This window comes from Ursus arctos, unplaced genomic scaffold (assembly GCF_023065955.2).
Source record: "Ursus arctos isolate Adak ecotype North America unplaced genomic scaffold, UrsArc2.0 scaffold_14, whole genome shotgun sequence".
Taxonomy (NCBI): domain Eukaryota; kingdom Metazoa; phylum Chordata; class Mammalia; order Carnivora; family Ursidae; genus Ursus; species Ursus arctos.
Window position 1 is genome coordinate 27,683,280 of NW_026622808.1, and position 16,411 is coordinate 27,699,690.

General features: G+C 53.5%; 1 protein-coding gene across 1 annotated transcript; it reads left to right on the top strand.

Moving 5' to 3' along the window:
- Positions 1 to 55: 55 nt before the first annotated feature.
- Positions 56 to 15,239, top strand: NIBAN3 (niban apoptosis regulator 3). The gene is made up of 15 exons (XM_026500488.4): positions 56 to 110; positions 1,686 to 1,816; positions 4,220 to 4,345; positions 4,915 to 5,029; positions 6,271 to 6,438; positions 7,064 to 7,179; positions 7,253 to 7,357; positions 7,584 to 7,746; positions 8,337 to 8,527; positions 9,459 to 9,617; positions 10,659 to 10,775; positions 10,855 to 10,962; positions 11,777 to 11,888; positions 13,081 to 13,164; positions 14,674 to 15,239. The coding sequence occupies exons 1-15, from the start codon at positions 56 to 58 to the stop codon at positions 14,778 to 14,780; spliced, it is 1,857 nt and encodes a 618-aa protein (XP_026356273.2). The 3' UTR covers positions 14,781 to 15,239.
- The last annotated feature ends 1,172 nt before the right edge of the window (positions 15,240 to 16,411 follow it).

Consider the following 16,411-nt stretch of genomic DNA (forward strand, 5'->3'; position numbering starts at 1 on the left):
GAGGGGAGGGAGTGTCTGCTTTGCTCTCAAGGGAGCCCCTAGAGACGGCAGCAGGATGGGTGGGCGGCCCTCGAGCCCCCTGGACAAGCAGCAGCAGCAGCACCTGAAGGGTGAGCCAGCATGGGGCAGGGTGGGAGGGGGGAGGTGGGATTCAGGCTAAGGGTGTCAGACACATGACAGTAGTAGGGTGCCCTACTGATGTGAATTCCAGATAAGTGATGAATATTCTTGTTTTGTATAAGTATGTCCCAAATTTTGCATGGGAGTATACTTATGCTGAAAAATGATAACTAATTTATCTGGAATTCAAATTTAATTGGTGTCCTGTGTTTTTATTTGGTAAATCTGGTAACCCCATTCGGGACATGGGTTCAGGGTGAGGGCTAGGGACCAGGTGAGACGTGGCCCAGCCAGATCTCCTGGGATGATTTTCCTAGGTGGGCAGGGACCAGCAGGGGGAAACAGGCTCAGTTTCTGATTCAAGACTAGGAGGGGCTGGTGCCCTCACATGGTTGAGGACCTACTGGGTGCTGATTACTGAGGACACAGTGGGGTTGAGAATGGTTCCACCCTCCTGGGTTCATGATCTAGACCAGGAAAGAAGATCAAGTTATCATTACAAGAATGGCAGTTGACTGATAAGCACAGTGGAAAGCCCATAGGTTCCTCAAGTTGGGGGAAGAAGAAGGGGTGGATAACTGCCCACCAAGGATTGGAGGATTGTGATGAAGTTAGCGGGTAGGAGATGTGGGAAGAGTCTCCCAGGTAGGGGAAACACCTACACAGGCCTGTGGCGTGTCTTGCAAACACTCAGACCATCCAAGTTTACACCATAGCCCTGCCCTCACTCACTGTGTGACCTTGGGTGAATGGCTTTATCTCTCTAGGTCTCATTCTCTTATCTGTAAAACAGGGATAGCAACAATGTCTACCTCATGGAACCATTGTAAGGATTCAGTAAATTACTCTATGCCAAGTTGGGTTTTTTTTTCTATAGTGACTTAAACAAGATAAAGATTTATTTCTCACGCCTATAAAGAGGTACAGTGGCAGGCAGCCTGGTAAAAGACACATGAACTCCTTCCGCATCATGGTTCTACCATGTGTGGCTTCTGTGCCTAAGACCATCTCATGGCACATAATAACTGCTGAAGCTCCAGCCATTGGGTCCACATTCCAGGCAGCAGGATGGATTTATGTCTTACATACAGCCAAGTGCACACAGGGGAACAGCGCGAAGGACTTTAACATTTGTGTGATCACTTCCTATCAGGATGCAGAACGTTCTCTCGTGCTAGGGTGAGGCTTTTAAAAGATTCTGAAACTCTCCCCAGGGAAGGGACCAGAGGAAACTTGGGTGGGATAGATCTGTTCATTATCTTGATCGGGGTGATGGTTTCTCGGGTGTGCAAAGGTGTCAGATTTCATCAGATTGTATGCTTTGTGCAATGAAAGTTTATTGTGCATCAGCTATAAATTAAGCCTGAGTCACTTAATTCCCCCACCCCCTGCCCCGACGTGAATAGAAACAGTCTGGACGGTGAGTGGAATTTGGAGCACATCTTGTTGGGCGGCTTTGGGGTGATGGCGGGAGCTCACAAGTGGCCTCTCTGCCTGTCCTGCCTTCCCCCAGGCAGGTCTGCGGGGCCTGATTCCACCACCTGACTGTCCCCTTGCCCCTGCAGGCCAGGTGGACACCCTGCTGAGGAACTTCCTGCCCTGCTACCGCGGGCAGCTGGCCGCCTCTGTCCTGCAACAGATCTCCCAGGAGCTGGGGCCCCGGGAGCCAGCCGGATGCCAGCTGATGCGCAGTAAAGTGGGTGCCGCAAAAGGAGGGGGTGCTGAGTGAGGGAGGCTGGGGGGGGTGGACTTTGGCTCAGTTGGGGCCCTTCTTCCGTCTTTACCCTAGGGGGCGCCAAGATCTGGGAGACTTAAAAATTCATTCTTTAAACAAACATTCACTGGGCACCTACTGCAGACCATGGCCTAGGCTAGATATGGGGGGGCACAGCAGTGGTGGGGGTAGATCCGGCTCTGCACCCCCCCCCCAGGCTCACAGTCTGATGGGGGGAGAAATGAGCAAACAATGAGCTCATATGAGCAAACATAACAGGTCATGATGCAGGATGACTTCTGATAGGTGCTATGAAGACAAGATGAAAGGCAGTGTTGGGAGTGGAAGGTTGTGGTGCAGGGAGGAACCCTCTGAGCTGAGATGTAAAGGATGGGAAGGAACCAGATCTGGAAGCCAGAATGGGAAAGGAATTCTAGGCAGAGGGCACAGCCCATGCAAAAAGTCTGAAGGTGGAACAATCTTGCCTTGTCTATTGGGCACAAAGCATGACCGTTGGACCCTCAAACCTTTGCACATGTGGTGCCCTCTGCCTGGTGCTCTCTTCCTGTGGTTCTTCATGCTCCGGCCACACTTCCTCCAAGAAGCCTTCCTTGATTACCATAGCCCCTTCCTGGGTTGGGTGCTTCCTCTGGGATCCCCATCCCGCTGCTTTTCCAGGGAAGCCTTGGGTCACACATCTGCCTCCCTCACTTGTCTGCCCTGCAAGGGTGGGGGCCAGGCCTTGTCCACCTCCCCCAATATCCCTTGTGCCCACATGGTGCCTGCACATAGTAGGAGCTCAAGAAGGGTTTGTCGATGAAACTTAAGAGCGTGGAGCTGCCTGGCCCAGCTCCAGATTGTCTCCTGAGCCAACAAATGGCTCCACGTGCCCTGTACCACTCCCCCAGTCCTCGCCAGCCTGGGAAACGGGTCTTCAACCAGTGAGGAAACTGAGGCACAGAGAGGTGAGGTGACCTGCCTGAGGTCAGCCTGCCAGGAAGAAGCAAGGCATGATTTGAACTTGGAGTCCATGCTGGTTACGGACACTGGGTCCCCTGCCCCAATCAGGGCTCTGGATTTTCCCACCTTTCTCAGATGCCTCTTTTCCCAGCTGTGCCTGCCCTGGGCTGGAGGCTCCCCAGCCACGTGAACACAGAGCTTTCTCTCACCTGGGGCTCTCCCTGTCCCGCTAGGGGCATCACGGGACCCCAGGTGTCATCCCCACCTGCACCATTTGCCACCTGTAGGTTCTGGCCACCTGGGCCCGAGCACAGTTGACATTGGGGTTCGAGGAGGGGGATTTCCCCTTGCTTCAGTTTGCACGTTTTATAATATACTTATTATCATTTCTATAACAATGTTTTTAAGGATTTTATTATTTTTAATTTTTTATTTGTTTATTTGAGAGAGAGACAGAGACAGAGATAGCGAGAGAGAGGGAGAGAGAGAACAAGCGGAAAGAAGCAGACTCCCCATTGAGCAGGGAGCCAGACGCAGGGCTCGATCCCAGGACCCTGGGATCATGACCCGAGCTAAAGACAGACACTTAACCGACTGAGCCACCAGGCGCCCCCCCCCCATAACAATGTTTTAACAATTTTATTATGAAAAATCTCAGACCTCACAGAAAGTTTGGAGAATCATTCAACAAACACCTGAGTTTCTACCTCCCCAGGAAAGAAAGAAAACATCACAAATACAGTTAATTTATTCATCGAATATTTATCGAGCACCGTCTGAGCACTGGGCTTTGCTCTGGGACCCAGTGATGAAACACATGCGCACAGTTCAGGTGGTCAGGTAGTGAGAAGAGCAACAAAGATAATGAAACAAAGTGATGTCCCACCCCGCCCAAGGCAGGGGTCTGTGGACAGAGGACTGGCTGTTTTGCTCGAAGGCAAACGACACTGGCTCCGTGACCCAGCAATCCCTCTTGTATTAACTAGCGACCGCGGCGAAACGACACATCCCACCGTCAGTGGCCGGAAACAACACACGTGCATTATCTTACGGTTGCTGTGGGTCAGGAATCTAGACACAGCCTTCTGAGTTCTTTCTTTCGGGGTCTCTCACAGGCTGCAATCAAGACCTTGGCCAGGGCTGCGGTCTCCTCTGAGGCTCAAGTGGCGAATGGCCTGCTTCCAAGTGACATGGGATGGCCAAGAGTCTGCCTCCCGGGGCTGTGGGGAGATGAAGCCAGTCTGTATTTGGAAGTGTCCCATGCAAGGGCTGTTAGCATGTGAGAAAGGGGAACAGTGCCGTAGTGGCAGCACCTGAGCTCCCTGTACATGGTGGGGCCTGGGATGGGGAGGGTGCTTTCTAGGTGGTCTGGACATGGGGACACCGGCCTGTGCCCCTGACACCCACTGGTCCCTCCTTCTGTAGAAGCTTCCCCGAGTCCGTGAGCACCGAGGGCCTCTGACTCAGCTTGGGGGTCACCCGCCTCGGTGGCAGCCGATCTTCTGTGTCCTTCGTGGGGATGGCCGCCTAGAGTGGTTCAGCCACAGGGAGGTAAGCAAGTGGCTCTTGTCCCTTCCGTTCTGGCCTCACCATCCCACTCCCCTCAGCATGGGTTTGGGGTCCAGCTCCCAACGTGGTCCTCTTTCCTTTCTTCAGTTACCTAGTATGAATTGAGGGTCTCTATGAGAGTGGCCTGGAATGGGTGACCATCTCTTGCTGGGCTGGGTAGGTAAACTGAGGTCCAGGCCAGGAGTAGGGATTTACTCATGGTCATCAGCAGAGCTGAGGCCGAAACTATGAGAGGTCTTTGTGCATCACACCTGGCTGGGGAATTTGGGTGGGTCATTTGTGCCCGTGGGACTCAGTTTCCACCTCTGTGAAATGGCATGATAGTGGTCCAGGCCACATGGAACTGTGAAGATTCAATGAGATAATCCTCATATAATATTTAGGACTAGCCTAGGACATAGTGGGTGCTGGGTGCTTGACTACAGGGAGGAAGGGAGAGGGGGTGGAGGACTTCCCTAGCTAACCCTAAACCTTCCCCCAATCCCACAGTTGGGATGTGAAAAGCACAGTTTAGACCTGTCCCAAGCTGGTTCTCTGGATGCCTTTCGTAGGAATATGAAAATGGGGGCCATCCCCTGGGTTCCATGGCCTTGACAGGGTATACTGTCCTGACATCCCAGCGTGAATATCTCCGCCTATTGGACACTCTCTGCCCAGTTTCCTCAGGTAAGTTTCCTGGGACCTCAAGGGCAGGTTTCTTTACCTTAGAATTGTTGACAGTTGGGGCCAAATCATTCTTTGCTGGGGGGGGGGTGCACCCTGTGCATTGCAGGATGTTCAACAGAATCCCTGGCCTCCACATACTTGATGTCAGTAGCACCCTCCCCACACATGCAAGGTGTGACCATCAAAAATATCTCCAGACATTGTCAGGTATCCCCTGGGAGCAGTATTTCCTGTGGGTGAGCACCCCAGCTCTAGTAAGAGAAATATCCACTCTCATCAGAGAGAGAAGACTTCGAACATTGGACAAGAATCAAAGTAGCAAGGGCAAAACAAGAAAACCTGGTGTCAGCGAACATGTGGGGAAATGGGCACTGGAGGGTGGGCTGCTGTTGAAGGCCTGGGGTGACCAGGGATTTCTACCTTCCAGATTACTGCATCTTTTTTTTTTTTTAAGATTATTTATTTATTTATTTATTTATTTATTATTTATTTGACAGAGAGACAGGCAGCAAGAGAGGGAACACAGCAGGGGGAGTGGGAGAGGAAGAAGCAGGCTCCCAGTGGAGGAGCCTGATGTGGGGCTCGATCCCAGAACACCAGGATCACACCCTGAGCCGAAGGTGGACACTTAATGAGTGAGCCACCCAGGCGCCCCAGATTACTGCATCTTACTGTGGTCTCTCGTATCACTCTGGAAATCAGAACCAAACCCTGATGATTTACGACACCCCAAAAAAAATCAACCAAAAAGAAATTCACTCATTCCACCCCCCCCCAACAGTCCTCCCAACTGGTCATTGGTATCACTTTTAAGCCCATTTTATAGGCAGGAAACCCCAGGTATACATAGAAAAACTGCACCCTACACACAGAGCTAACAAATGATTTGGCGGGGTTTGAATCTGGACCTGGCTGAGCCCCCGGGGGCAAGCAGGGCTCAAAAGACATGACAACTCAGCTCGATTCACGGTGGCTGCCCAGGCCCCTGGGTTAAGGAGGATGCTGAGGCTGGGGAACAATGCTGGGATGGATTGCTGATGTCTGTCTGCCGTGGGCCCACCTTCCCCTGGGACTGATCTAGAATAAGGAGAGCACAATTATGATAACACGGCTCATCCTTATTGAGCCACTGCCCACGCCGGGGGCCCCTCCAAGCATTTCATGGGTGTTTTCTTCTAGTGAATGAATGATTGTGGAGTGAGTGAGTGAATGAAGACACAGTCCCCTCTGCCTGCTTTCAGGAGAGCGTACCCAGGGAGAGTCTGACCCCCTCCTGGAAATGCCGGTGCACTTCCCCCTGTTCCTGCAGCACCCCTTCCGCCGGCACCTCTGTTTCTCTGCAGCCACGGGAGAAGTGCAGCGTGCCTGGAGGCTAGCCCTACAGGGTGGCATCCGGCTTCGTGGCACAGGTGGGTCCTGGGAAACGCGAGGCAGCGGTGGGTCTTGGAGTCTGAGGTACGGTAGCTCGGCCCCTGCTGGCTATGGGGTTGTGTCTAAGTTTCTCATTTCTTTATTTATGAAATGGATTGTGGGGGGAGACAGAAGTGACAACAGGCATTTACAAGTGACCAGGGCTGCAATGGGGACACAGGCCCGTGGGAGCTTAGCTGGGGAGATCAGGGAGGGCTACTCGGAAGGGGGATGACGAGGCTGGGGTCTGACAAGTATAAGAGGCCAACCAGGTGAAGCAGGGGAACAGGACCGACACATATGTTGAGCCGGTTGTTGAGTGAACAACTGTACCAAAGTACAGGGGGAGCAGGGGACTGCAGTGCAGCCTGGGCTGTGACTGTCCACAGCGGATGCTTTTTCCTAAACCGTATTATGTAAGTGCCTTAGGGGCGGGTGATGGTCCTGGGGCACCGTGTTCCCTGTAGAGGGGGCACTGCTTGTGCAAGGGTCCTGAGATGGGTGAGCCTTGGGCCTCCTGGGACCTGGTGAGGAGGTGGAGGGCTTCCTCGCTGGGCGCTGGGCAGCCAGGCGGAGGTGAGAGCGGGGGAGGAGTGGGCTGGCACTGAGGAGCCGCCCCCTCAGTCCTGCAACGAAGTCAGGCCCCCGCCGCCCGTGCCTTCCTGGACGCCGTAAGACTCTATCGGCAGCACCAAGGCCACTTTGGCGACGACGACGTGACCCTGGGCTCGGACGCCGAGGTCAGTGCCGACCCAGGCCGTCCCCGGGACCCCTCTAGGCCCGCCGCGGCGCCCACGGCCCCCTCTCCCGCAGGTGCTGACCGGGGTGCTGATGCGGGAGCTGCTGCCGGCGCTGCGAGCCCAGACCCTGCCCGGCCTGCGGGGGGCCAGCCGCAACCGTGCCTGGGCCTGGACCGAGGTAGGCGCGGGGTCGCGGAGGTGGGGCCGGGACACGCGGGGGGGTCGCAGAGGAGAATGGGGGCCGGACCCGGGGGCCCACCTTCCCCCTCCTCGCGACTGTCCCCTAAACTCTCCGCGTCTCTCTGCGTCTCCGTCTCCGTCTCTCTGTTCTCGCACCCCCGCCCCATCACGGCCCCGTCTCGCTCCTCTGGCCCGTGTGGGGTCCCCTCGGCCGGGCCGGGCAGCTCCTAGACGCAGTGCACGCCGCCGTCCTGGCCGGGGCCTCCGCCGGGCTCCGCGCCTTCCAGCCGGAAAAGGACGAGCTGCTCGCGGTTCTGGAGAAAACCATCCGGCCCGACGTGGACCAGATACTGCGGCAGCGAGGGCGCTTGGTGGGGAGGCTGCAGGGTGAGGCCTGGGGGCGGGGCCTGGGCAGGCAGGGGCGGGGCCGGGAGCCTGAGGGGTGGAAGGGGAAACTGGTGGTTGTAAGGGTGGGTGTAAGGGGTGGGGCCGAGAATCCGGACCCTAGACCCAGCAGGGCAGGGCGGGGGTGGGGTAAGGGGGGAAGAAAGGGCGGGCACATGGGACTGGGTATCAGTGGGAGTCTGGGCGTGGCCGAGGCTCCAAGTTGCGAGACAAAGGCGGGGTTAAGAGGGGGGTCGGGGCGTGGAAAGGCGTTGGGTTAGGGATAGAGCGAGGGACACCCAGTCGGGAGACTGGTGGAGGCACAGGCTGGGGCAGACTTAACCCGGAATATCCCGGTCTGATGGCGGAGGCTCCCACTCCGCTCAGTAACCAAGAGAACCGAGTTGGAATCCGGACGCTGCCTCTGGGGCGTGCGACTTTGAGCTGATTGCTGCCATACTCAAAGCCTCAGTTTTCTCCGGTGTAAAAGGACAGAGGAGGGTGCTCCTCCTCACGCTGAGCCCAGGGCCGCCTCCACCTGCTTTGCGGAGCACCTCGTGGAGGAGACCCAGGCTACCGCCTTCCACTCCCAGTCGAGGTCCAGCGCCCTCTGGAGTCGTGCCTGCGCGGGAAGGTGGACGCACAGCTGTCCCTGGTCACGCAAAAGCTGCTGAGCACCACGGAAGCCGTGCTCTTGGCAGTGCAGAGCCTCCTAGCTCAGGGCATGGACCGCCTGTCCCGCCATCTGCGTGGGAGCTCCTCTGGCACGCAGCTGCGCAAGGAGGTGAGCTCCAGTAGCGGGGGGCGAGGGGGGGGTATTCATCCGATGCACGGGCAGTGTGTTAACTTTACCGAAGACTTGCGTGAACTCTTTCGTCTTTGTTTGAAAAGCTCTTTTGAAAACCTTTTCTGAACCTTGTTCTAGGCTGCTTTTTACTTATTGTAGACCACCATGCTATGGTCGTTGGGGGCACAGTTTAAAACACGGTTGAGGGGAGGAGTAAAATGACAAGGGTAGCATTTTAGCAACATGAGTCTGGAGTCACCTACCCTCAAATTCCTCCTCTTCCCATTTCTTTGTTGTCAGAGCCCACCCCATCCCCTAAGCCAGTGAATTCTGCTCCATGCAGAGCCCACCCCAGCCCCTAAGCCAGTGTATTCTGCTCCATGCGGTTCTTCTGATATTAAATGAAGGGCTACTAAGTGCCAAGAAAACTTCAACTCATTAAGCTTCCATTTCATAATCATCCTCCAGGAACTTTCCCTGCTCCCTCTCTGCATCCACAGCTACTGTGCGTCCTTCCTCACAGAAGGGTTTACACACCCCTGGAGTTGTTTGTCTATAGTTTATCCCCCTCAACTTCTCTGTGAGCTCCTTGAGGGCAAAGACCATATTGGATTACTCCATTTCTGCAGCCGCAGAGCTCCCCAGCACAGACAGGGCATCGGGTGGTGGGTGTAGGTGTGACAAGGGCTGAGTGTGCCTATTTCCTCTCAGTCATGCCAGCGCTGCATGTTATCCATTTTTTCAGGTTCTACCATTTTATGTCCATCACACCATACCTGTTACTTTTATTATGCATTTTTGGGGTAATGACTGAATGCAATGTGTTTCCATTTGCATTTCTCCTACTATGAATTGGCTGTAAGATCCTTGGCCCTGCTTTTCCATCGACTGATGGTGTTTTTCTCACCTGCCTGCCATTGGAGCCCAGGTTTACTCATTTGGGGAGATGCCGTGGGACCCAGAGCTGATGCAGACCTGCTACTGTGAGGCTGAGCGAAGCCAGGGGCGCCTAGGGCAGCTGGTGGTGCCATTCGGCTTCTTTGGAACGCAAAGCCTGGTGTTTGGGGCTCAGGATCTCGCACAGCAGGTGAGGGGGAGTGAGAGGCTGATGGAGGCAAGGGCAGCAGTGTCTACCGAACAGGTGCCAAGTATGTGCTGGGGAGACCGTGATGAGCGACAGACCTGGCCTCCCTCCCCAGGCGCACATGTGGCGGACAGGGCTGTGGTGGGAACACACGGGCTGCTATGGGAGCCCTGAGGAGGTGCTCGATTCATCTCCAGTGTAAGGAGGACCTCCAGGAGGAGAGGACTTCTGAACTGAGGCTGCAGGGGGAAGATGGCGGTGGGGTATGTCCTGGGTAGAGGGAACAGTGTGGATCAGCACTGGGAGGTGAGGGAGTCTGCATATGGGGGAAATGAAGCCATTTAGAGACATTGGGTTGTAGCTTTCAAGCGAGGGCAGAAAGGTGGGTGATGTGCCAGCAAGGTGGATGGGCACATGGGTCGGGGACTTGAATATGGGGCTAAGGGGCCAGGATCTGTCCTGAGGGCAATGGGGAGCCCCAGCAGGTATGTGATCAGGGGAGGGGCGTGACCAGATTCAAGATTTAGGATGCCCTACCCGCTGTGGGGAAGAGGGGCTGTTGGGGGCAGGAGTAGAGGAGGCAAGAAGGAGGCCTGAACCAGATGGTGATGTTAGTAGAGAGAAGTGGGGTGTTTCTGAAGGCCAAGGGAATGGGACCCGCTAATTGATATGGTGAGTAAAGGAGACAGGGATTGAGAAGACCAAGCGCTGCCTGGTACAGTTGTTCAATTTGTACACTGCACAAGAGCACTCAGCCAAGGAAGCTGAACTCCGACCAGCTCTCTGCTCCCCAGACTGAGCACCCTGGCCCCACCCTCCAAAGGGGAGGGCATTTTCTGCTAGATTACACATAGGTTCCCACTGATTGCATGACTCCCAGGTCCTGAGTGGAGGGGGATGCTGTTTCTTGAGACAAAAAGGAGCTTGGGGAAAAGTGGCTGGTCGGGTCAGTCTGGATGCTGAGAAGGGTCAACCAGGTAGGCGCGGGGTCTAGAAGGCCAGAGAGTGGATTCCCAGGAGGTTTATCAGATGTTCTTCCTGCAGCTCATGGCCGACGCCGTGGCCACCTTCCTACAGCTGGCGGACCAGTGTCTGACCACAGCCCTGGACTGCACCCAGGCTGCCCAGCGGCTGGAGAAAGTCCGGGGGCGCGTGCTGAAGGTGAGGTCCAGAGGGAGGGCATGGCAGTGGGCCTGGGTGTTCCGGTGGCCACTGGACCGGCGCTGTGTGCCTCCGGCAGAAATTCCAGTCGGACGGCAGCTCGGCGCAGAGGAAGTTCGTCCGTGGGTGGCTGCTCCGCATATTCTTACCCTTCGCGCTGCGCCAGCTGGAGGAGGGCTGCAAGGTGGTGAGTGATGGGGCACGCGCGTGCACATCCTAGAGGACAGCGGAGTGTCTGTGTCTTTCTATAAAGTGGGCAGAGTGCTCCGTCCCTTGGAGTCACTGTGACGATAAGAGACTCTTGTTCCCTCAGCCCTGTGGTTGGGGTGGATGGCTCTTCTGGGCTCCCGCAATGCCCTCTGCTTCTCCCACAAGAGTGCTCAGCGTCTGTCATTGGAGAGCTGGGGTGGGGGCCCAGGTGTCATATATCAGGGGGTGACATGGGCTTCAGGGAAGGGAGGAGGCAAAGAGGGAATGTGTGGGTGTTGGGGGGTTTGCTGGGTGATCAGGGAAGCTCTCGCTGAGAATGACACTTGAGGAGCAGTGAACTGAGGGCATGAGCCATGTCCTGGGGGAGCGCGGTCCTGGCAGAAGCCACAGCACGTGCAAAGACCCTGAGGTCAGACGGTGTCTGGTGTGTGGGAGGAATAGTGAGGAGGCACGTATGGCTGGAACTCGGTGAGTGAGGGCATGGGAAGGAGGTGACAGAGAAGGTCACAGGGGCCTGGTCACACAGGGGCATCGACGGGGGGTCTGCCTCAGTTGCTGACAAGATCCTCTCGCCAAGGAAGGTGGGTGGGAGGGCTTGCAGAGACACCTGCCCTATTCCCATTGAGATGTGATGTGCCCTGTCTCATCGATCCCCACAACAACCTGAGGGAATATGCATCAAGGAGTCCATTTTAGAGATGAGGAAATTGAGTCTCAAGGACCCCCAGCTAATCAGGATCAAAGTTGCAGCCCTCCCCGCCAGCACAGCCCCTCAGCCACCTCTGTTCCAGGAGCTGCTTGAGTTCGAAGGAGATGTCCTTGCCGTGGGTAGCCCGGCCCTGACCATCGAGGGCATCTATAAAGACATTGTCCAGGGGGTCCTGCTGCAGAAGATCGATGGAGGTGAGCCCCATTCCCCTATGGCTCAAGGAAGCCTGGTGACCCCTGGCTGTGTGTACCACGCTCTACCAGCTTCCCCATCACCTCTTACTTCCTGCTAACACTAGCCCTTTGACAGAGGGTAGGACTGGGACAGATGGGGCCTGAGTGAGTCTTTGAGGGGCAGTAATGGCAGTTCCCTAAAGGAGGGGGCATTGAAACAAGGCTGTGAGGGGTGTGTAGGAGTTCTCAGGATGAGGGGAAGGAGGCAAAATTCAGAAACTGGGGAAGACATTTATATTTATTCATTCAGCAACCACTCCCTGTTTTTCTGGGCTGACACTGAAGCCCCCAGAGTTCTTGGATCTTCTGGGCTGGGGAGTGGCTCCAGGACCATCTCTTCTCCTTCTTTCTTCATCAGTTTGCTCATGACCCAATGCCTGAGACTGCAGAGATGTGTGCTGGGATGAGCCGTGTGAGATTGAGGGAATGTCGTGGCATCCACGTGGCTGATGCAGAGGACATGAAGGAGGATGGAAGGAGAGGAGGCTGGAGGCTGCTGGGGAAGGCGTGCAGGGCCTGAGATAACAGGCAGAGGAGATTAGGCTTTATCGAGCAGGACTCGGGGAGCCATGGAGGGTGTGTGAGCAGACGGCAACAGTGACCAGACTGGAAGCCAAGGAGGAGGCTGAGGGCATGGTCCTGGAGGCAAAGAGTGGACTCAGGCAGCTCTCCCCTTCCTTGGGAGAAGGCCAAAGACAGTACGGTTCTGGGAGCCAGGAAGTAAGTGTAGGATGTCCTTGGTCTTTGGGTATCCACACAATAAGAACTAAGTTCCCTTAGAGAAGGGGCATTTTAAACGGAGAAAAAGCTATTCTTTACTCGGGGAAAAAAAGAAAATCCAGAAACAGGTAAGTTCAGAGAGTTTCTGTTCTTAGAGGTTTACATGTCCTTAGTGGTGTTCCGTCTTTAATTGACTTGCAATGTCTGGTTGGAGTGCTGTGTTGGCAGGTGCGGCTGGCAGGGGGCTCAGTGAAGGTGTGGGGATCGGCTAGCAATGTCTGCCATGGGCACAGGCGTGGGGAGAGGCTCATTTGAACCACTTGTTTTGGGTTCCTGGTTGAGACATTTCCTCCCAAACTTTGCCTTCTTGTGGCTTCTCTGAGAGAATGCATGGAATCTCCAGGTGGGTCCAAGGGTTTCTCTCTCACTTTAGAATTGAAAAAGGCCCTCGGTGCCAGTGACGTGTCCTGCACGCTGGACAGCTGCTCAGAGGCCCCATGGGACCAGACAGGAGTAGGTGAGGCCCTCACAAGCCCTTGGGACATGCCAATGAATTGTTGGGGGGTAGGAGGGCCTGGCATGGGGTGTAAGGGATGGTTATAAGTATGGATTCCTGGATGGGACAGCATATACCTTCTCTCCTGACCCAGCCAGGTTGGCCAAGCTCCTGGTAAAAGGGCAATGAGAAGCCAGTGTTTGTCTGGGCCACAGAGGTACTCTCTGACATGCATAGGAATTCGTGTCCCAGTTCTTCTCGCCAGGACTCCATGGAGTGTCTCCCAGCAACTCCCAGTTCCCAACACTGAGAGGGGAGATTGTGGCGCTGGGAGCCTTGGGTCCACCAGCAAGCAAGGGCTGCTCTGGGAGATGGGTATAGGGAGCTAGGCTCAGGGCCAGGGCAACCTGGCTCCTCCTGCAGCGAGCTCTCTGTTGGAGCAGTAGATGGCTGTAGAGCTGAGGCTGACGCCCCTGGTGGGGCAGGGATCCTCAGCTCCAGCCGTGAGATGGAAATGTGTCATGGGGACTTCCCCGAAATGGGGCAGAAAACAACTGGGCCAACTAGAAGCAGACCGGTGGGCAGCACGGCTATAATCTGAATGTTCAGAACCTGGGCAGGTGCAAGGATTCTGGAACAGCTCACAGCTCAATCCCTTTGTGTACTGCTGTTGTGAGAGCCTTATGAACTCACCCAACTAAGCAGCTCCCACATTTTTCAGCCACAGAAACTCTAAGATAATGTGTGTTGTTTTTAGCTGCTAACTTTTGGGGTCCTTTGTTACACGGCAACAGCTAACTAACACGCAAATACATTGCTGATCTGGGGTAGCCTCCCGTCGTAGTCGATCGCTGTAGATAAACTGATGAATATAGACACGTGCTGGGATAAATGGAGATTAAACTGTCTTAGAAAGACTTCTGGGTGTCAGAATATTTGGGGATTCGCAAGTGAGGATGAGGGATTGCAAATGGGCCCCTTATTCTATTTGACCAGTGTCTAACCAGTGACGGCCACTTTGCTTCAAGTCTCTCAAACTGTCAGTGCTACAGGGAATGACCTTGTACATACTTTCCAGGCAAGTGCAGGTCTCCGTGGGCACATCCCCCACTCTGGAATCTCAGGGTTTCGAGCACTTGTGTTTGGCTTTTCAGCAGCACTCTCCAGAACACTCTCCACTAGGCTGGTGCTGCCTGGTGCCCCTCACCTGGGTGCAGGTGGCCCATTTCCCCACCAGCAAAAGCTACCAGCTGACTCAGGATTTCTCAGATCTTTGAGTGAATCATGGCATCTTGTTGTCATTTTTATAAGCATGTCTTGTTGAGATGAGATTAAGCACCATTTTGTGTGTTTAAGAATTGCTTTTTGCTTCTACTGTGAAACTTTATTCCTCTCCTTGGCTCCTGTATCTTCTGGGTGCTTGTAATTTTCTGCTCAGTTTCTTTTGCTAGGCTTCCATTTACTGAGCATTTATTATGTGCCAGGCATTTCATGTCTTTTGACATCCTGATGACACTTTCTACTTTACAGATGAGGAAGCTGAGGCTCAGAGAAGAACTTGCCCTGGGCAGCCAGGCTCCAGTGCCGAGGTCCAGCGACTCTGCCCACTGCCTCCTCCTGGAACATTCCGCCGTTGAGTCTTTGGCCACCTTGTCCTCATTCCCATTGGATAAATGTCTACTAGCAGAATTTCGGAGTCAAAGCATATGCACCATTTCAGGGCTTTTATAACCCTCATACTTCCACCTCATTCCTCTCCAGAAAAGCTGGGCTTTTTTTTTTTTTTTTTTTTTTTTTTTTACATTCCCATCAGCAGCATTTGTGCATATTCTCCATATCCTTTCCAAACACTAGAAAATTTCATAAAAGAAAAAAAGTCACATTTCATTGTTTAGTTTGAATTTCATTAATGATTACACTGAACCTAAAAATATGTTTATTGGCCATTTTTATGTTTGTGCTTTTTTTGTTTTTGTTTTTTTAAGTGAATTGCATGTTCATGGCTTTTACCTACCTTTCTCTTCAGGAGATTTTATCTTTTTCGTATTGATCTCTAAAAACTCTTTGTATATTAAAAATAGTAATGCTTTGTTATACAGATTACAGGTACTTTTATTCCCAGCCTGCTATGGACCTTTGGGGTTTGTTTATTTGCTCCAAATCTTAACTTGGTATCAAGTTTCCCAGCTGAGAGTGAAGCATTTGCTGACTTCCCTGTGCTTGCCAGAAAAGTCATCCGTCTCCTGGGGGTTGCCAGCTTCTCCCTATCACAAGCCTCCCAGCTGCTTCCGGAGCAGATTCCGGAGGGATTTCCCCAGGGTCCTTCTGGGTTCAGCTTTAGGAGGAGGATATGCACGCTCCATGGAGACGGTTTCCTCCCATTCTGCCCTGGAGCTTTCAGCCTCCCCAAGGAGAAAGATATTCTTCACTTTTCCTGACTTTACCCTCCAACTCAGACTTCTGAGATACATTTGTGCTTCACAGCCTTGTACAGCTGGGATTTTTTTGTTTTTTGTTTTTTAAATTTTTAACCCAGAATGTGATGTTAATTCTGCAAAATTGGAACGAGAACTTGTCATCCTGCTGTCTTTGAGAAAATCACTATTTGCTTTTGGTTCTTAAAACCTTCCAGTCTGTTCTCAGTTTATCAGGGTATGGGACATGTCTTGTCACTCTGTTTTCCTAACTTAATATTAATGATCTGTCCTTGTCAGGCCCATAGAGTGTAACATGGTTTTTGCCATGTTGTTACAGAAAGTTTCAAACATAGCCCAAAAGCACGCTTCCACTGGGATTCAGCAGTGACCAAGTGTGGCCAGATTCCTTTCCTCCACTCCCTTCCCTCCCCCCCCTCCTTAGTCAATCATGTAACCAGTACGTTTTAGGCTGCGTTTCCAAAATATTCAGCTAAAAACTGAACTTGAGGAAATGATTGTTGTAGAAAAAATTGGAGAACAGAAGCAAAAGAGAGAAATGAAATCGGAAGAAGGGGACAGACAAGAAGAAGGACATGGGGAGGAGGAAGGGCAAGTATCACATGACTCCCCTAGCGGGGCTGGGAGATTTGGGGCTTTTGGGTCAGGCCCACCACCCTGTCTTACTTCCTTAAGTTCAGGCCCTACCGTCCCTTGAGTACAAGGACGCACTACCTGCGCCCTGAATTTTACTTAACGATATTGGATCTTCTCCTCCCGACCGCCATATTAGCAAATGCATACCTGAGCGTCCTTCTTAAAACTTAATTTTTTAAAAAAGATTTTATTTATTT